General features: G+C 46.6%; 1 protein-coding gene across 1 annotated transcript in view; it reads right to left on the bottom strand.

Moving 5' to 3' along the window:
- The window catches only part of bptf (bromodomain PHD finger transcription factor), a 60,118-nt gene extending 44,634 nt beyond the window's left edge, over positions 1-15,484 (bottom strand). The window contains exons 1-3 of the mRNA XM_035404267.1: positions 14,326-15,484; positions 6,482-7,304; positions 3,299-3,519 (exon numbers count right to left, since the gene is read on the bottom strand). Coding sequence (XP_035260158.1) covers positions 3,299-3,519; positions 6,482-7,304; positions 14,326-14,806 — 1,525 coding nt within the window. The 5' untranslated portion in view covers positions 14,807-15,484. The remainder of the gene's footprint in view (positions 1-3,298; positions 3,520-6,481; positions 7,305-14,325) is intronic.
- Between the last annotated feature and the right edge of the window lie 6,198 nt (positions 15,485-21,682).

Raw genomic sequence — 21,682 nt, 5'->3', positions numbered from 1 at the left:
GCGGTGTACTGACATGGCTACAATGTTAAATGTACACAATGCAAAACCCCAGGAACAAATACAATAACCCCAGCATATAATAAACCCCAACATCACAGGAGATTAAAAACTTGTGGAGGCGGACAGACGTCATTAAGTCTATTTGTTTCAAAATACAATTTGTTTTCTTGCTGAAAACTAAGAGAGAGCATAAGGCACAAGAACCACGAACATCATAGTTAAGTCTGTATTAAATATATGAGATTCTCCAATCCAGAAAGGGGGGGGGGGGGGGGGGGGGGGGTTGGTCTCAAATTGCAGTAACACACACACACACACACACACCAGCCAAAGTGGAAGTTATTTTAAATGAAAATGACTCCAGTGCGAATGTTTCAGTCACTTTATTTTGTATTATATGGTGTTACTAGATACTGTTCACTACATGGACACACGCAGCCAACCAAGTCAACGAGCCTCTCACTTTCTGTTAAAACAGTTAAACCTAAGATTCCAGTAACAAAAAGCAATGTTTGTTAAATCTTAAAGGCTACACATACACACACCAGCTATTTCTGGCAGAATATGTCACTACTGCCGACAGACACAAAGACTATGTTGTCAAAATGCCCCAGAAAAAGGCACAGATTTGGGAAAACCTCCCGAAATCATACACCTCACCTCACACACACTCACTCCATCTCTCCTGTCACATGGCTTTGCTGCTAATCTGGAGGAAAAAAAAATCCAACTTTCCAAATGACTCCACTGTTCTATCCGGCCAGCTGCAACGCCGGTACAACATTCGAGGGTAGAGTCGACGGCAGCGTCAACGATATCGATTCAAAACCATGGCGAGAGGGGCCACTTCCATTTCCCCGGGACCGTGCTCAGTGACGTGCAGCGCGTGCAGAGAAGCCACTCGTGAATAACGACCCCGCGTCATCGCTCTTCCACCCGCAGGCCCGTCGGCTGAACGTGACGACACCCCGCCCCTCGCCCGGCGTGAGGCGCCTCCAACGACCACTCAACACCGACACGAGTGCGGCAGCATCCGGCACTCAACACCGACACGCGTGCGGCAGCGTCCGTCACTCAACACCGCCACGAGTGCGGCAGCATCCGTCACTCAACACCGCCACGAGTGCGGCAGCGTCCGTCACTCAACACCGACACGAGTGCGGCAGCATCCGTCACTCAACACCGCCACGAGTGCGGCAGCGTCCGTCACTCAACACCGACACGAGTGCGGCAGCATCCGTCACTCAACACCGCCACGAGTGCGGCAGCGTCCGTCACTCAACACCGCCACGAGTGCGGCAGCATCCGTCACTCAACACCGCCACGAGTGCGGCAGCGTCCGTCACTCAACACCGACACGAGTGCGGCAGCATCCGTCACTCAGCACCGACACGAGTGCGGCAGCGTCCGTCACTCAACACCGACACGAGTGCGGCAGCATCCGCCACTCAACACCGCCACGAGTGCGGCAGCATCCGTCACTCAACACCGCCACGAGTGCGGCAGCATCCGCCACTCAACACCGCCACGAGTGCGGCAGCATCCGCCACTCAACACCGCCACGAGTGCGGCAGCATCCGCCACTCAACACCGCCACGAGTGCGGCAGCATCCGGCACTCAACACCGACACGAGTGCGGCAGCATCCGTCAGTCACTCAACACCGACACGAGTGCGGCAGCATCCGACTCATCGGAGATCAGATACACGCCGACTGTGTGCCTGACTATAAATGTAAAAAAAAAAAAAAGTCATTCTATTGACACTGCTTCCGTTCCTAAGGAACACTACGGGCTCAAGCAGGCTAGCAACGTCAAACAGTATTATTATGGGATGTTTGGTCGTTTTCCAAGGCCTATTTTTGGGCTATCCAGAGCTGGTAATTTCCAAAGGTTTCCAAAGGCGATAGGAACTCTCTCCTAATGATAAAATCGCATTTGGAAAGCATACAGGCTTCCCTCAAAAAAAGACCAAAAAACAAAACAACGCAAAAAATAAAATAAAAATAATAATCAGTTAATGAAAGACTGTAGACCAGAGAAGCAGAACATGCCCCACAAACAGGCTGCTCCACAAACAGAGCTCCTCACACACACGAGGGCCCATGCATGCAAAAACTGCAGCTAATGTGCGGATTTAAACGCACGTAACCTGAGCCCGCACCTCAAGTCACCTGCGTGCCAACCGTGCCCACAGGGGGGCACTGCCGCTGGGCTCCCCAGAGAGACAGACACCGATGACCTCAGATTTCTCTGGGTGTCTCTGCTAAATATAAAATATAAAAAGGCAGGAGTGCGCACTGCAGTTTGAGCACAGAGCCATTATGTTGACAAAGTCAATTAGCACAGCAGCCTCTCTAGCACTGAAACTCCCCGGTGACCGGGACTTCACAACACACAGTCACGCTTCGCTTCACACACACACACACACACACACACTCTCACACACACACACACGCACGCACGCACGCACGCACGCACGCACGCACGCACGCACGCACGCACGCACGCACGCACGCACGCACGCACGCACGCACACACACACACACACACACACACACACACACACACACGCACACACGCATAAACACATGCACACACACGCACACACTCGCACACACACGCACACACACGCATAAACACACACACACACACACACACACACACACACACACACACACTCGCACACACACACACACACTCGCACGCACGCACATACACGCATAAACACATGCACACACACACACACACTCACACACACACACGCATAAACACACACGCACAGCTCGAGACCCGCACACCCTCTCCCCCCCAAAACTCACAAAAATAAAAACACTTATTTTTTTTAAAAAAATTGTTATTACAGAAACAACAGAATACAACCTTCTACTACTTCTGTTAGCTTTCACCTCAGCTGCTCAACCAATTTTATTTGCCTACAACTTTACACCAGGCTGGCTAGTGGAGGATGGTTCCTCTCTGTTCCTCTAGAGTTTTTTCTTGCCGCTGTTTGAGGGTTTTCTCCCCACTGGGCACTGGGAATTTTTTTTATTTTTAATTTTTTTTACCTTAACTACCTGCTATTTGAGGGGTTGAGGCCTGGTGTTTGCTCTGTCTTCCTGCCTTGCTACTCTGTAAAGTGTCTTTGTGACAGTTCTCTGTAAGAAAAGTGCTGTACAAACAAAATTGAACGCAACTGAACTGAACCAGCGACGCCAGTGACTGAGCACAAGCACCCCAGTAACGTTCCCTCCCCAGCGCGTGCCGGGCTCGAACCCCAGCGGTGGGCGCCCCACTCACCGTTGGCTGCGGTCAGGTAGCACTTGTTGCTGCCCCTGGCCTTGTTGGTCAGGTCCTCGGTGATGTCCATGTGGGTGTGCACCTCCTCCCTCATCTCCTGCAGGGTGGCGTACAGGTCGGCCTCCCAGTACTCCCTGTCCAGGCCGTCGATCAGCTCGGCCAGCTGCACCTTCGTGCTGTAGTACCATATCTTCTTGTTCTCGTGTTCGCCGTCTTCCTCGCTGTGGGGAGGGAAAGGGAGAGAGAGAGAGAGAGAGAGAGGGGGAGGGAGATATAGAGAGACAGAGAGAGAGAGTGAGTGAGGGTGAGGGCGAGCAAGAGAGAGAGAACTCATTCACAAATGACCCCACTCGCAGCTTCCGTCTCCCGCGCCCGTCACCTCAGCCTGCGCATACGCAAACGCACCGCAGCTAAAACTAAAGCGCGGCAGAGTCACCCCAGCGGTGATCCCGCGCCGGCTGCAGGCGGTGAACGGGGCGGGGGCATTCAGTGCGCCCCTCTCTCTCTCTCTCTCTCTCTCTCTCTCCGGGCCCCGCTGCCCGTGTCTCTCGTCCCGTAAAACGCGTGGGGCAAACGGCGGCACTTCCTGCAGCGTCCCGCTATCGCTACCAGCCAGCCTTCGCCGTGGGCTTCCTGTGACGCCCGAACGTGCAAGGCACACGCTTCACCAGGGGCTGGGGTGTGGGGGGTGGGGCGGGAGCCACAGCGTGGCACAGAAAGGGGTTCGGGGGACCCACCGTACGGCACAGAAAGGGACTGGAGGGACCCACCGTACGGCACAGAAAGGGACTGGGGGGGACCCACCGTACGGCACAGAAAGGGGCTGGGGGGGGACCCACCGTACGGCACAGAAAGGGACTGGAGGGACCCACCGTACGGCACAGAAAGGGACTGGGGGGGACCCACCGTACGGCACAGAAAGGGGCTGGGGGGGGAGACCCACCGTACGGCACAGAAGGCTCTGCCGCGTCTTCTCTCCAAAGTAACAGATGCTTATGAAAAACAGGAGGCGGCGAGAGGGGTGGCAGATTGCCCCTGCAGGGGGCGCCACCGCGGCGATGGTGCGGGCGCCCGGTGTCACGCTTAAAACGCTCTCAGGAAAGGGGCTCTCAGCCCGCAGGAGCATAATGGCTCATCACGCTGCAGACCGCCAGGCTGAGCGCACCTGGAGCCGACGCGCGGCTTTCCCAAACGGCGAACGAGAGCGCGGCAAGCCCGGACTCCGCATGTTCTGCTCTCTCCGTCTCGCACAATACGCATCACTCACGCGCCTATTCAACACTCTCCCTTTGATGTTACACCCCCCCCCAGCCCAAACTAATGATGCCTCTTTCCAAGCTTAGTTGTGTTCTAAATGTGTTCTGAAATCACCACTGGCCCAGCTGAGGAGCCAAAACCCAGGTAATTTATGAGCTTAGGACTACATGCTAAACATCCTCCTCAAACGATTCTTGCTGCTATTGTAACTGAGATTTCACATCATATTAATCACTTTTTTTTTTTTTTTTTTTTTTTTTTTTTAGAATGGAGGGATAAATCTAAGATGAACAACGTACTTGAAAACACAGCGTGTACACTGAAACTCCTGAAGTAAATCATTTTCTTTCATTATTTTAGAGTTGCACTCACTGGCGTCGTGCTGCTTTTTAACGCAACGCCGTTACATAAATCTACAGAACACCAACACAACAGGGCCTCCAGTGTGGTCCACCAGGCAGCACCCACAAGTGCGGTCTCTTAAGTGGAATCCACAGTAATAACCAACTCCACTTCCACTGTCTTACATCTACCCTCTCTCTCACACACACACAAACATGCACACATACACGCACGCATGCACACACACACGCATACACAGGCACACGCATGCACACACACACGAACATGCACACACACACACAGACGCATGCACACACACACGCAGGCACACGCACGCATGCATGCCACACGCACGCATATACACACACATGCGCGCGCGCACACACACACACTTCATTCCCAGGATGCTGCTCCCCCCCCCCCCCACTCCCCACAGCTCTCTCTCTCTCTCAGACTCTAAGCGGATCGGTTGCACAGCGCTTTGTGTGAAGGCAGATCCCACTGGAAACACTGAGCGCTGTGTGAGGCAGAGCCAGGACCTGCACAAGTTTACTCTGCGCGGGGGAGACGGCCTCAGCTTCGCTGCGCTCACGCCTCCGTCCGCCCGTCAACGCGAACTGGACACAGGCATTCGCCGGCAGCTGCGTCAGCTTCCCGCTGAAGTTTCCTTCCCTCACGTCACAGTCACTTTCAGCCAATGCATTAGACCCTCGTTATTATATACACACACATCGTTACATTGTGAAGTACGGCACTTCAGAATTTTTTTTTTTTTTATCCTTTAATCCTGGAAAAATAGATTTATTACGAACCAAGGGGATGAATGGGAGGAACGATCTCAAAATTAGCCAGCAGATGTCACACTTCCCAGCTCCATTCATTCCAGGCCAGCGTAAAAGGCGCTAATGGGACCTATTTCAGTAACTAGTGACTCGCCACGTCAAATTCTGAAGACAAAAGGTGTTTTGGGCCAATTTTACGCCGCACGCAGATTTTCAGAGTTCGTGAGAGCCGCAGAGAGAGCGGCTCAAAAAAACAAGAGGTGTTAATTTACCGACACTACGCCAGAGAGGGAGACCGCTCCACCCCAGGTTTTTTTTGGCTGCCATTTTTCTCCCATTTTCTCCCCAATTTAGTTGTTACACTAATTCCCCGTGTGTATCACGGTCCTGGTCGATGCGCTATCCTTCTGTCGGTCTGGGGAGGGTGTAGACTACCACATGCCAGCCTCCGATACATGTGGAGTCGCCAGCCGCTTCTTTTCACCTGACAGCGAGGAGTTTCACTGGGAGAGTGTAACACGCGCGGAGGTTCACGCTATCTCCCCCAGATCCCCTTCCCCGCTGAACAGGCGCCCTGACCAACCAGTAGGAGTCGCCAGTGCAACAATCAGGACTCACACCCTCACCGGCTTCCCCACCCGCGAACACTGCCAACTGTGTCCGTAGGAACGTCTAACCCAAGCCGGCCGGAAGTACCGCTTGAACCCCCGGGGATTGAACCCGGGTCTCCGCGGTGGCAGGCGAGCGCTTATACCTCTACACCACCCGGCGAGCGGCGGCGGCGGAAGGCGGTCGTACTCACACCACGATCCTCCGGTTGAGGAACCAGTACTTGCGGCGGTGGCGGTCGAAGCCCACGGGCTCCTGGCGGATGTACGGCCGGCTCTTCTGGCTCTCGGCCACCGAGTCGGTGACGCCGGGCACCTTGTGCGCCACGCAGATCTCGCACTGCCACTCGTCCTCGGGCACCTCCTCCAGCGGCGGCTTGACGCACTCCAGGTGGTAGACGGCGGAGCAGGTCTCGCAGCACAGCAGGTCGCCCAGCTTGTGGCACACGCGGCAGTGGTCGTCGTACTGCACCACGCCCTCCGACATCAGCTCCTCGCGCGCGATGTTGGTGGTGAGGAACTGGTCCACCAGGAACTGCAGCACCTTGATCTTGCTCTCCAGCGGGCCGAAGGGGTAGTCCTCGCCCTCCTGGTGCGGCAGGACCTGGTGGTACTCCGGGTCGCTCTCGCAGTACACGCGCACCACCTCGGGCCACGTCATGCCGTCGATGAAGTAGAGCGTGGAGTTGACGCTGTCCTTGAGGTCGGCGGGGCCGAAGGTGGTGTTGGACGTGTCCTCCTCGCGCAGGATGGCCTTCAGGAGCGCGATGTGCGTCTCCGCCATCAGCGTGCACTGCTCCTGGCCCACCAGCGCCGCGCAGAAGTCCTCGAAGCGGAAGGGCGACAGCCGCAGCACCGTGCCGAAGTTGCGCAGCACCTCGAAGATGGCCGACACGCTCAGCAGCTGCTCGCCCGGGATCATCAGGTCCTCCGACGTCTTGGGCAGCTCCAGCGGCGGCACCTCCTTCTCCTCGAAGATGGGGGAGCGCGGGCGGTGCACCCGCGACCTCCTCGGCCCTGCGCGTGAGAGAAGGAGAGAGAGAAGGACAGAGGTCAGGAGGGGGGGAAAACAAAATCTTTCCTCGGAAGCACAAGAGGGACCCGATCTGCAGCTTCAGGACCAGACCGACAGGCCAGCGTGTTCAAACAAACAAATGAGCCAAACCATAGAACTGGTGTACGTAGCCCTCTAAAACGAGACAACAAAAGACATGCAAAATCACACACTCTTCTGCGGTGGATTTTTTGGCCAGTGGAGGATGGGCAATAAAAAGCCAGGAAGGCCGCCCCCTCAATATCTGGGCTCCTTGTGAGATTTTCTACCGCAAGGGATTTTTAATGTTTTTTTTTTTTTTTTTTTTTTTTTTACCTTAGTTACTGGTTTCCATGGGTTCAGACCCACTGTTTCCCTATTTTTTTTTTTTCCTATTTTCTTTTCTCCCCCCCCCAACAGTTTAGGAAGTTCCCTAATCTAAAGTCAGCTTGAAAATGACGAGAACGTCCAATAAAGTAAAATTTAAAACAAATTAAAAAATATATATATGTATATTTCCAGCTCCCAAAATCTTCCAGTGTAACGCTGGCCCAGAACATGAGAGAAATGGTGCTCTCCCTCTGCTCGGCTGATGGATGGGGCCAGGAGGCCTGCTGCGTGTGTGCGCATCAGTCAGGTGGACTGGATGTACTGCTGGTATTTTCAGTAACTTATCACCATCACTGTGAAGCTGTAAAACTGTAAGAGGGATTTATTATGACCATCCGTTACTATTGCTGCAGGTGACACCGCCAGACCATAAGAAACTATTCAAAACCACTGCCATTCCAGGATCGCACAGCGAATAACTTTTAAGCCCTTCGTTAGCTGAGCTGTGCTGGAATATAGCAAATATAGCAAGCAATATGTCCCCATAGTTTAACAGCTAGCATATACTGTGGAAGGGACATAACTAACAGGAAAGTGAAACTGAAACTAAAATCAAAACAGCTAGTGAGCCGTGAAATTTTGACATGATGTCTGTTAGTTAGCCTGTATCCTAATCGGCTACTTAATGAGTCAAAAACAAATACATTTACAAATTTACACTTACAAAAAAAAAAGTCCATTGCTATGGACTCATTCTGGCACCACAGGGTTGTGCCTAAACTGAATGAGTTGAGTGACTTCTACAAAGTTAACCATGTTATTCACCAATTGTGTTCATTTCAAGAACATACTTGTTTTTCCATTTGAATGTTATTTTTTTTCACAAACTAAGATATGCATTAGTTATTATCAGTCTACCTGTCCTCCAAGTTATCACTGGCCCAGAAAAAATAAAATAAAAATAACCATATTGGACAACCCTAGTTCAAAACAAACACCCAACAACAACAAAGAAATTACAATTCATCTCACACAACTAAATAAATTACAAAAAAATAACAGACCTAACAGCCTTGAATGACCAAGCTGTCAAACAGCAATTAAACCTGAATGAACTTTGCATTCATTCATACTTCTAAGTTTCTAAATAAACAATTCTAAGCTCAGTGCTCTTGCCATCTAAGGTTTAGATTTGGCTCCAGGGCACATACAGCCTGTCCCACTGTGCCACTTAATTACCAGTGACGATCCCTGCAAAGTGGGCTGTCCAATGGCGAGCCAGGGAGAGATTAACCCCTCCAATGGCGAGCCAGGCAGAGCCTAACCCATCCAATGGCGAGCCAGGGAGGGCACTAACCCCTCCCAAGGCACAAGCCATGAGCAAAAACAGGGAAGAGTGACATCGGATACCTATAAAAAATTTTTTTAAATCAACTGCTTCCACTGGGATCTGGAAACCTGTCTCCCATCTGCCACTCAGGTGTTTGGCTATTTCTTTGTTTGACAGTGTTTCTACATCATGGAGCAGATACTGCTTTGGTTGCCAAATATGCCTCCACCAACTCAATGTAACAAATGTTCAGCCACTGAAAACACAAACATCTCAGTAGATGAGAATGCAGACTCCTTCCCCCCCCTCCCCCCCCCCCCAAATCCACTACATGATTAAAATAATGGCGTACGTAGTACAAACTTGATTTTGCCCTGAATTCAGCTAAAAGGCTTTGTCCGTATGAATAGCAAATGCAAATGCACTCACACCTGAACAGAAGAAAAAATGTCTTCATTGTGCACTTCTGCCATTGCAAAATACGTCGCAACTGGAACATCTGTTCCACCACAAATCGCCAGACAACATTAAAAAAAAAACCACACAAAAACAAATGAACTGGTCTATTGAATTCATAAATTTCGAAGACAAAAACGGCGATTCGAACCTTTCTGATTGTATTTGCGTCACATTTAAACTGAGGGCAGGGGTGCAGCAACGGGCCGATTTTAACAGGGGCAAAATTAAATCCTCAGTTAATCAGTTACAGCTCTCGCCATCGAGACGAATTAGGAGACCGGCTAGGAGTTGGGACAGATTGAGACGCTTCCCTAGCAGACCCCCTCTCAGTGAAAACAGTGGCGCGGCTGCGTGTCTTTCCGTTGCACCAGTCCCCGCTCGCCCTGTCCGGCACGCCGAACAGCACGCGCACTTTACGGTTACAGCCCACTTCGCTTCCAAGCGAAACACAGGAAACGTCGAGTGCTTCTGCGGACCGAAAGAAAGACAGCCCCCCCCCCCCCCCGACAGCCCTTGGTATGGCTGCGGAGAGGGGGGGAAAGAATCTTCGCAAAGTATTCTTGCAGGCATGAAGTCCTTATACAGTCAACGCTGTAAAATATCTTCTTTCAACATTCACTCGGTGGGACTCCACTTCAATATTAAGGGTACCCACAATGCACCACTGCTTTCCCCCCTCCCAAAACCCCTGAAATTTAAACCCACGGCCTTGTTCACTCGATGCAGGCGAGAGCGCAGCTCATTGTGCTTCCTCGCACCGCGGCCATTTTAATTACATAATTGGGAAATTACAATTTGTAAATGAGCGTTCCTAATCATCATTGTCATGTTTTGCTTACCAGACACCCAGCTGCAGATACAGCCACAACACAATAATTAAGACTGAAAAAAGGGGGACTTCCAATGAGCACGAGTATGTTAACAATAAGTATCTTCTACCGATTAGAAAAAAATATTCAGTCATCATGAATACGAATAATTAATAGATCTGCTTTCACGGACACATACTTCGACAGCGTGCATGTACCCTTCACAGCTGCAACCTCTGTCAACAGTAAAAAAATAAATAAATAAACTGACAAATCAGCTCAACAATGGCTCCCAACTTATGAATGAAACAATCAAGCAGAAAACAAGATGGAGAGGAGGAGGGCTTGCATTCCCAATCACCCTCGTCGTTTTCTGACATTTTAACAAGAAAAGACAGCCATCACTTAGCAACACAACCTTCAATTAGCATGTTTAGACCCTGCTGGGTATCTAAATTACCATTAAACTAAATCATTTGACTGTTATTTGCTTTTGTCGTGAATTTATTTATTCCAGTAGTTGATTCAAGTTGTAGCAATTCGGCATTCAGGATCATTATAACAACAAGTCGTAAGTTACATAGAAAATTTTACTTATCTGCAGGAGCTTAAGCATTAACTACATAACTATAAGGAATGTACAAGTACCTTCATGTAAATTCCCTTGTTTTCAGAAAAGACTAAGGCAAAGAAAAATTTAAAAACATTCAGGTTAGAAATGACAGGAGTTAACAATACAAAGGTTCTAAGTTACGACCCTGCAATAGTGCATTTCTCATTATGCTATTATCACCTGACTCATTACATTCGCCTGGCCCTTTAGGAAAGGACTGAATGTTAGAAATCAAAGTTAAGCATCGCACGTTGCAAAACTGCACCAAGTGTAACTCGAAATTGCAAATCCAAAGGCTACCTGATCCACCTGTAACCTGCAGACACAAAAAACCCATCACTTCCTACAGATAGAGGGAACACCAGTTACCTGAGCCAGAGTCAACACTCAGAGACTTATCTCAAGATCACAGCCATGACAACAATGAAAAGATCCAATTTCTTTTGTAACCTTCTACTATAAAATTCCAAATCCAGATGAAAAAAAAATGTGTTCTCCAAATTAAGGCACCTGCTTTAGCAAAATATATGAGGTGCCAGCGGACATAACTGAGACCAATAATCAGCATTTGTACCGTTCAGGAGCACCCGAAAAATCTGATTTAAAAAATCCAAAGGGAAAACACCACGACTTCATATAGGGTTTTTTTTTTATTAAAAAAAAAAAAAATTTTTCACAGAAAACTGCCTTTATTTGTTCATGTTTAGCATGCAGTGATGTAGCGAGCTCTGAATCAGAGTCTCTGACTATTGAAAATCTGATTGGGTAGACTGTAAAAGCTTCCTCTTTAGCATTTGGTGCGACCACAGAAGTGTGAAGCGTCAACCTTTCAGGTGGGGATGCAAGCTCTTGAAACAAAAAACCCCCTGCCCCCCTCCCCCCCTCGTCAAAGGGTCAAAGAAACAGATTTCCCCCAGTTAAGTTCCTCTGTGACGCAGCAAAGCTTTGCATGTAAATCTGTACGTGCACAGGCAAACGAGCACCTCTCCAAAGAGAACCCGTTTCCCCTGAGACCGCCTGGTTCACAAAGCCCCCCCCCACCCCCCCGATGCCACATCCTCAAAACAGGCTCTCTGCGCTGTACGCGTGTGCCACCCAAAGCCACGGGGACGGTGGTTGGCAACGCTTTAACCCACTTTACTACGCGTATCAAACGCGTTCGGGTTGAGAGAAGGCTCATCTGAACAGGATGTTGTGTGCAAGTTTCGCCGGCGCCGCCGCCGCCGCCCCCGGTACAACGGTATAAGCTAACACCTGAACAGGCACTGTGTGAGCCGGCCGCAGCAACACCGCAGGCCCCGTGTCCACGCCGCGGCGGCTCCTCCGACAGTCGGGGAGTTAAGTTGAACAGCGAGCGAGCGAGCGCACAAAGGGCACTACCACCACTCAAGGGCTGTTCCTTTCGACTGCTTAAAAAAAGATAAAGAAAAAAACAACAACAACAGTGACATTCAACAATGACACAGTATACGCAAAGTATCAAACTAGATTTACCCCCCCACCCCCCACAAATGACATGGACCCTGCTGGAGTTACATCTTTTGAATTCATGGTAGGCCACACTGGAGCAACATTCTGAATGGGTCATTATCGCCATGCACCAGGGCTATTTACACCAATGAGACGCTTGCAAGATCCACTCCAGCCAAGCCAGAGAGAATACTCAGGTGTCGGAATTGACCCACTCATAATTGGACTCAGACACAGGACCCACATAAAAGCATCTAACACTCTGACCCCGTCCCATCGGAATACTTTTTCCAAGTAGTGCCACAAACTCAAAGTGGTGCTGCCTGGTTAACAATTACAAACTGAAATGACATCACCAGAAGCTAATCAAATCACACAAATAAACTTCATTAAATTACAGTTTTCTGGCACCTTGTGATCTGAAAAGAGCATGTATTTGAGGGAAACGGTTAATTTAGTATAATACTGATGAATCTGATTTCCTCATCCCAACTACAGAGAAAAATAAAAAATAACTGGAGAAAGAATGATAATGCATAGTGTCATCCTCAGAGTTTACGATTTACGTAACTGCAATGGCTGTTATCATTCGCTTCATTGAAATTCGACACGTATTTACGGTTACAAAATGTTCAACATTGGGCGTATAATACTAGATCTCGCAGGAGTTCAAGAACAATACGTGTAGATCTAAAGTGCTTTTTTGCAAATGTAACAAGGTTGTTAACGGATGTTTTTTTGGGGGGGGTTAATAAAGCTTCCTAAGAACGCACAAACTACAAACCTTATGTTAGTGATTCCCAGTATAAAAATTCAAATGTAATAATCTCTCTAAGGAAACTGAAGAAACGGTTAAAACTCATTCACGTCAATCATTTTATCCTAAGCTACATTAAAAACATAGACCAAATGAAACAACTTTTCCCTAAAACGTGACAAAACGTTATTTTCATCTATTAATAAGGAACCACAATATTGCCAAGTAATGATAATGAGTCCTCCCATCGGCAACAGGTGAAACAGAAGCGCCTGTTTTCAAAACAAAGGGCGCATGCTATGCTGTCATTTGCCTTTGCAAGCTAGCTGGCTAAACTAGCTAACGTTAGCTAATGAGGTAGCTATAGCTTCGCAAAATAGTGCACTACTCAATCATGATATTTTGTCAATGAGATAATGCACCTCCCACAAAATTAAGCAAAACACAACAGTTCCGCCAGTTTTAAAATAACTGTTAGGTGGCAAGTCATTCTTTACAGATGTCATCTAGTCGATACAAACTTTTGCATACCTGCTAGCTTTGCCGATATGAGCATTTCATTCATGCAATACTATAACGTTACATTGTGGTGTTTTTTGTAGCTAACGGTAGCTACGTTGCGCCGCCAAATATCCTTAAACAAAGGAATTATTAATGGAAAATTGAGCAGAAAGTAGTACACCGTAATCTGCACATGTAGCGAAACTTTAAACTCTCAGAACAAGAAAAAAAAACCTAGCCAGCAAACTACTTCAGAAAATATAGCAAAGCGAATATTATCAATGCATTAGGTAGCTAACGAGCTACGGCTAGCTAATGGTTGCAACGTGCAATATTAGTCTATACCAATCTATTCCACCAACGGGTTAAATAGAAAATTAAAACGCATTCATTGCATAAAAAAAATTATGTCCATATTCGAGTGCAAAGGGGTGGTCGCTAATTTCACCACAACATCGCTGATAGTCGTATTGATAACGTTAGCCAGTTAGCTAGCCAGCTAGCGAGCGGCAGCGGGTACAGCGGGATCTGCTCTGTCCTGGATCTCAATAAGCAGAGGCCTGCTTAGGAGTGCATTCTCCATTTTGAACAATGCAGCTTCCTGCAATGTTTAGCAATGTGCACATTGTGAAAAATCGCTCCTATAATTTATTGTTCATTTGTTTAGCATTGCCCTGTGCTTACCACGTCTCCTTTTCATGCGCTACTAAATTAGCTAAGCTTTGCCTAGATTTACCTGGAGTGCTGCCGTACGTACTATGGCTCCGAAAACTGCTTTCAGTGCAGTAGCTGGCATCATCTTCATCGGGTATTTCCTCCAGATAATCGGACTCGTCGTCCAAGGCCTCCTCTTCTTCGTCCGATATCGGCTCTTCGTGTAAAAACTCGTCTTCCTCCGATCTCAAGCTCACTGCATCCTCGTCTTCATCGCTCTCATGGTCATCGTAGACCACCTTGCTTACCGCCCGTCTCCCTCTTCCTCCGCCGCTGCCTGCAACCCTGCCTCTTCCTCTACCCCTTGATGTCGTGGTTGATCCCACTTTCCTCCTGCCTCTCGAGGAGTGGTAATTTCCCCTCCTGGGAGTCGCAATTTCGACATCGGTCGTACCTCTACCCTTTCCACGTAATCCTCGCCTGGGTCTCAAACCGCGGACTGGCCCGGGGGAAGGCTCCTGCATCAGCGCCTGTTTAGGCGGCCTGCCTCTTCTCCCCCTCATTATATAGATACAAATGTATTATTTTCAATTTCAGTTTTCGCGCGCAACTCGCCCACGTAAACCCGGGAAAACGGGTACCGCCTGGTAGTTGAACCTCCGTAGATAACCGAGAAGTAGTCCCACTAAGCCCCGGACTCAGTTAGCGAGAGAAAGCTCAAACAGAATGGCCGGCGTCCCGCTCCGGGTCGCCTACAGTCGCCATTTTTCTTCCTCTCTCTCCCTCCACTGAAAACAGACAGCAGGCCTAGTACGAGGGTCACGTGATCTCTACTCTACAATAGGAGCGAAACAGCTAAGGCTCCGCGGTGATGTGATGGCCATGTTAGCTCAATAATTTGGCAGTGCGAGCCCGTTGCTTACGCGATTGTTTATTTACGCTTACATATTATTTCCAATAATGCTGTGCAAAAGTTCACCGTTTTCTTACATTTTCTTCACTTTGAAAATACAGTAGTAGATATTGTGATGCCGCGAGCTATAAGTGCACTGAAACGATACTTCGCTACCTACTCTATTATGAAAACAAAAACATTCAGTAAACCATGTCACCGGACGTCAAGATTATACCCAATCAAAAAAGAGATGTTGGTACAAGTCCCCGTGTGTACAAGCCTCTTTATTGATAGCTCGTAATATAAATAATACGTGTTAGTACCAAATAGTGGGCTACAAGCATCGACACCTTGAGTCATCGAAGTGATTCCATTTACAGGACCGTAGCGCTCTACAGCACGTTGTATGACGGCAATTTATGCTCTGGATTGGAATGTGAAACGCATGAATGAAGCTCAGTCCCGTAGCTACCTCTTCTGGTTAAAGAACTCCAGCACTACGCAACAGAAATGACATTTTATTGTTGCTATTCAGAATATGTTTCAGGCTGTATGGGTTTTAATGATATTCAGTCAATTCGACATTTTGCTGATAAAAACTGAAGCAATTGCAGTTGCCCTTCATATTTTGAGTCTGTTAAGACGGTTTGTCAAATGGAGTGCAATGGTTTTATTCTCCAGGTGAATATATTTGCTTAATGTAATCATTTAATCTTTCTGTTTTGCTATCACAGCAATGGATTTACAGGAAAGCCAAAATTAACAAAGCATCAATAAGTTAAGTTAATGAATGAAGTCTTCTGGTAGTTTTTGGGTTGTAAATTCTTTTCTGATTCCTTTCTCACTGTATGAGAGAACTGTTGCACATTGCACTGCAACTTACATGTGTGACTGATTGATATATTTGGATTTATGCATTTTCCATCTGATCATTAGATAAACCATTAATTAAGAAAATATTGTAGTCTATGGAAAGAAGTCCATTCTGGTCTATTCTGTTCCTTAGACTCACCAGAGTTAGAGATATCCCCAGACACTGCAAACCTTTAATTTGAGAAGTTTCTTATTAGTGATAACATAAGGAAAAATTGAAAATAAAATGAAAAATAGTACTGAATTTATTCTTTATGTAAGATGTATTAGTCTTCAGTGAAGTGGCTGTTAAGATTACATAAACATATGTAAACAAAACAAACGTGTATATATTAAATAAAATGTTACTAGATGTATTTATTGCCTAGTCTGAACACACTAATCTTCACTTTGATATCTAGGTGCAACATAATTGAGAAAGCTTTCCAGTATCAGACCTTCAACCAATTATGTAATCTAATGAGTACCCAAGCAATGCCCTTCAATCTAAGGCTGAAAAATATGTGATGTGTGTTATTGAAAACCTGGCCCCTTACAAAGCACAGGCAAAAATGAAGTTCCACTCAAAGTGTAAACAAAGTTTGCCTTGAGAACTTACCCTGTCCCTATTCATCCAATATATGTCAAGGCAACTGCTTGTCCTCATTTTTACTGTTTTCCAAAGAAGCCTACTCTGTGTATTTATTTTCTTACCATTGTTTTTATCCAGGTGCTATTCACCAATGCATCCCTTATGCATTCTTCAGTATCGAGCACATCACAGAAGCCCTGCACATCACACATAAAAAAATACTTTTCATCTAAATGCATAGGTGACTAGTTGTCTGCTGTTTTTCCTAGATGATAAGTTCATAGCTTGTTGATATTCTTTCAGTTTCACAGGCAAGTTTAGAAAAATGAAGAAGTCCTTGCAGAAATTTTAAATCAAATTTAAGTTGGTGACACAAAGTGATTCAAAAGTGTATACACTAGACATATTCCCATTTTTTAAATATGTCTTCATTTTAATATTATCAATCATACTTTAAAAAAAAAATTAGTCTTTTAAAATATTGAAAAACACATCAGAATATCTACTCATCCTGTTGGTATATTTATTCAGTTACCTCTTTGGGAGAATGTTCCATAGAAGTATACAACACAGGTAATGGCCAAAAAAGGAAACACCAATATGAAGTCACATAATGGGGCATTGGGCAACCATGTGTCACAAGACCAGTATCCACAGCGGCAAAGAATCTACCATTGTCTGGAATTCTGCACGAGGGGCAGAACTGGGGCAGTGGCACAATTATTTCATGAGAAAGTTAATCAATGTATGCCTGTTGATGGAGATCACTGGAAAATACAGTTTCAGATGTAATTCCAGAATCTTCCATAGGTGCTTCATTGGGTTTGGATCTTGTGACTGAAAAGGCAATTGCATAACATGTTTGCCATGCTCATCAAACCCTTGAGTACACATACTCTGTGGATAGGGGCATCGTCATCCTGGAAGTCACCCTTCCAAACAGGAGAAAATGCTGCAACATGGATTGCAGGTGATCATGGAGAATCTGTAAGTAATGATTAGAATTTATCTTGCCTTCTATGGCAATGACTGTGCCCAAACCATGCCATGGTTTGCACCCCACACCATTAATAAAAACTGCCCAAACGCCTTGCTATTGGAGCCAAACACTTAGGCCTGTATGCTTCTTTAAATAGGTACTACACATGCACTCCTCCATCTATCGAGCATATGCGAAAGGATGATTCATCTGCGCAGATTACATTTCTCTACTGCTCAGTTATTGATTTTTACTCTTTGCACTCTCGTACTTGCAACTGCAAAAACTACCAGGTATTACGAGTGGTTTGTGTACTGCAACCAGACTATGCGCAGACACTGTGATCCAGGACTATGTGTTTCCTGACACGTATCCCCTTAGACCCTGTTCCTCTGAAAGCATCATCAGGTTGTCCTGTCTCCATCGCTGAAACTCCTGCCAAACATGCCCAAGCAATCATTCCTCCTTCAAATCTGCTGAGGTCTCATCTTCTAGCCACGCTAGTCATAGTTATAGACAACCAGACCTGCCCAATACTTTTTGTAGTGGGACGTTAACTGCTTAATTAACTGAGGTACCGCACCTGTGTGGAAGCACCTGCTTTCAACACCTGCTTTTTTGTGTCCCTCAGTCACCTAAGATTGCACTGGTTGAAATCGGATCCACTGTAACGGATACAGTTGAAAGCTCATTTTCATCTCCAGTTCCTGTCTTCTTCAAGGGCCTCCAGCTGCCAAATCGACCCAGCTCTATACTGATTATTTCAGAATCTTATTTCAGGTCCCACTGCCTTCACAAAAGAAGCACAAAAAGCATAAAATGTAGAGAAACATCTTCAATTCTTCATGCTGAGTAGGTTTCAGAAGTTGCCTGTCTTCCTTTTGATCCTTTTTACTCATTCTTGACATTTCAAAAGTGGGGATCTGATTTAATTGCTGTCCACAGTGTTCTTCACACATTGGCCACAGTTCAATATGAACGAAAATAGAACATAAATACTCCAAAGAAATTAAAGATACATTTGAAATGATACAATTTTGACAGTGGTCAAAAATCCCCTAAAATTTTTGTAAATCCATCCAAATAGTTTTCAGTGCTATGCCAAGGTTTCCCAAAGCAAACCCCCCCCCCCCCCCCCCCCAGGCATAGGACACAACAAGGCAAGATAACATTTTGGATAAGATACCAGTCCACCACAGGACACACAGATAACAGTGTAACGTCGTTTTTAACCAAGACAAGATGTCTTTCTGGGAAATTCTGTGGGAGGAAATGAGAGCAGACCAGCTGCACACAGACTTGGGAAGAACACGCCAACTCCGCACAGACGCAGATACTCTGCAGCGTGAAGTTGTGAGGTGACACAGTAAATTAATTACCCTACACACTAGTGCCACAACGTCACCCAGCTTAGCTTCATAACCAGATGCAGTGACAAGCTCGTATTGATTTGTTACAGTAAAATTTCCTAAAACAAACACTGCTAATAAACTGGTTTTTGACATTACAAAATATATCTAAAATAAAGCTTGCCCAATTGCCTCCATTCACTGTTTCTGTTGGCTTCACGCATGGAATATCCTAAGACTTGGCTACCAGGCAGCCACGAATATGTGGGTATAGAAAATGGATGGATAAGCAAATTGAGCTGTCTTGGTCATTGAAGCTCTTGCTACATTCAATCCAACAATCACTCCTATTTCACTGTCACTTAAGTCTCCCTTTGCACCCAAGTTAGCCATAATTATAGGAAATAATGGATGTCTAGGAATTTTATTTTACCCTATGCATGCCGGGATGTTTTTGTTAAATTATTGTATGAATCACACCTGCATCCCTTGCATGTACTTTTTGTCCCCAGACCCCTCCATTCTGCTACCTCTGGACATCTAGCATCCCCCTCCTCTCTGTGCACCTGCAATTCCAGGCCATGTCTCCTGTCTGTTCTGGCCGACTGAGGTGGAATGAGCTTTCCACTGCAGTCAGAACATCAGCAGGAGCGGAAACCCCGCCTATCTTCCCACTGCAGTCAGAACAGCAGCAACAGAAACCCTGCCCATCTTCCCATTGCAGGTAGAACAGTAGTAGCAGAAACCCTGCCCATCTTCCCACTGTAGTCAGAACAGCGGAAATCCTGCCCATCTTCCCACTGCAGTCAGAACAGCAACAGCAGAAACCCTGCCCATCTTCCTACTGCAGGTAGAACAGCAGAAACCCTGCCCATCTTCCACTGCAGTCAGAACAGCAACAGCAGAAACCCTGCCCATCTTCCTACTGCAGGTAGAACAGCAGAAACCCTGCCCATCTTCCACTGCAGTCAGAACAGCAGAAACCCTGCCCATCTTCCCACTGCATTCAGAACAGCAGAAACCCTGCCCATCTTCCCACTGCGGTCAGAACAGCAGAAACCCTGCCCATCTTCCCACTGCATTCAGAACAGCAGAAACCCTGCCCATCTTCCCACTGCGGTCAGAACAGCAGAAACCCTGCCCATTTTCCCACTGCGGTCAGAACAGCAGAAACCCTGCCCATCTTCCCACTGCATTCAGAACAGCAGAAACCCTGCCCATCTTTCCACTGCATTCAGAACAGCAGAAACCCTGCCCATCTTCCCACTGCATTCAGAACAGCAGAAACCCTGCCCAATTTCCCACTGCATTCAGAACAGCATACAAATTGTCTGTTGGGTTGACATTACACTTGCTGATTACTAATTGGCCTGGTCGGTGCCTTCTTGGCGATATTGCATTTTCGTATTCCTGAGAGTCACGCGGATGTTCCCCACTTCTGTCTGTGTGGTTGTGGCTGTGATGGAATAAATTGCAATGTAATGCCCGTCATTTTTTGTTGACTACCAGCAGGTCAAGGTTGGCAGTAGGCCACATTGTCACAAACCATTGAAGAACTTTGTGAGAAACTGTGAATGTCACCATGCACTATGACACTGTGCAATAATGTGATTCAAGGCAACAGGAAAGGTCACTGTTATATTAACATGGAATAGCTAGGCACATTACGGGATGTATCCAAGTGATGGAATATGTAAGAACAGAATAGCGGTCAACAGGAAGGTCCCACATAGGGGAAATATTGATCCAGTAAAGGCTTCTGTCTTGGACAAAAGTCATTCATCAATTAAGAGTATTCTTAAGGGTTTTGTTTGACCTTTCTTTAACAGAATCAAAAAATACAATGTGTTACACCCTTTGGGTTCCCAACTTCACTGTCAGTCTCTATTTGACTTGTATTTCTGTGGATAACAAATCTGCAACGTTTTGTTGGGTTACACAAAATGGATGGGATTAATCCTGTCCTAAGGAAAACCAGCTCCTTCGGGTAATTGTGGCTAGGTTATTGTGAAAGATTATGGTAAGGGGTGGAGGGGGGCAAATATGATGATAAGTGTAAGAATCAGGATAAGAATAAACACTAAATCCTGTGTTCAGCATGAAAATGAGGGCCATTAGAATGCATCTGAACAGCGATGATTACATGGCTGGTGGACAAAATGGCTCTACGTAGTCTGGAAATGATTAAATGATTGGTCCCTTGAAACCAGTAGACAGAATGAGACAGAATGGCTGAATAATGTAGCGAATAAGCCTACAATTTCCAAACACAGTGATTAGCTGAGTAGATGATCTGTGTGGACTGGCTAACTTGATTAGCATAAGATAATTCCCGAAAATTAGCTTCAAACACCAAGGTAAAGGTGCAATTAATAGTAAATTACACTTTAACAAAATGCTAACTAATTAGTAGACCTCGCGCACTTGACCTCGTAATTGTTGTCCTGATTCACTGGCATCACGTAAGTGCGTGATCAGTACCATGCTGCCTACTAAGATGCTGTAATGTGGTCCACAAAAGTCATTACATTTATTTATTTACGTATATTTATGTCATGTTAAAATAGTGGCGAACCTGAAATTGAAATTATAGGTAACGTTCATAGATACAATGTATGTGGGTAACTGTTGAGGAGCTTTTCTTTTCGTCAGAATTATGTTAACTAGCTAGGCTACAGGGCAAGCGGTGTTGGCTGTTACAAATAAAATACGCGAGCCCGCCATAGGTAGCGCTTTTCATTTGCTCGATAGCCAGGTTTAGGAGGGAAAATG

This window comes from Anguilla anguilla, chromosome 2 (assembly GCF_013347855.1).
Source record: "Anguilla anguilla isolate fAngAng1 chromosome 2, fAngAng1.pri, whole genome shotgun sequence".
Lineage (NCBI taxonomy): Eukaryota > Metazoa > Chordata > Actinopteri > Anguilliformes > Anguillidae > Anguilla > Anguilla anguilla.
Note: the sequence above shows the minus strand (reverse complement) of the source record. Positions and strands in the feature narration are given on the sequence as shown.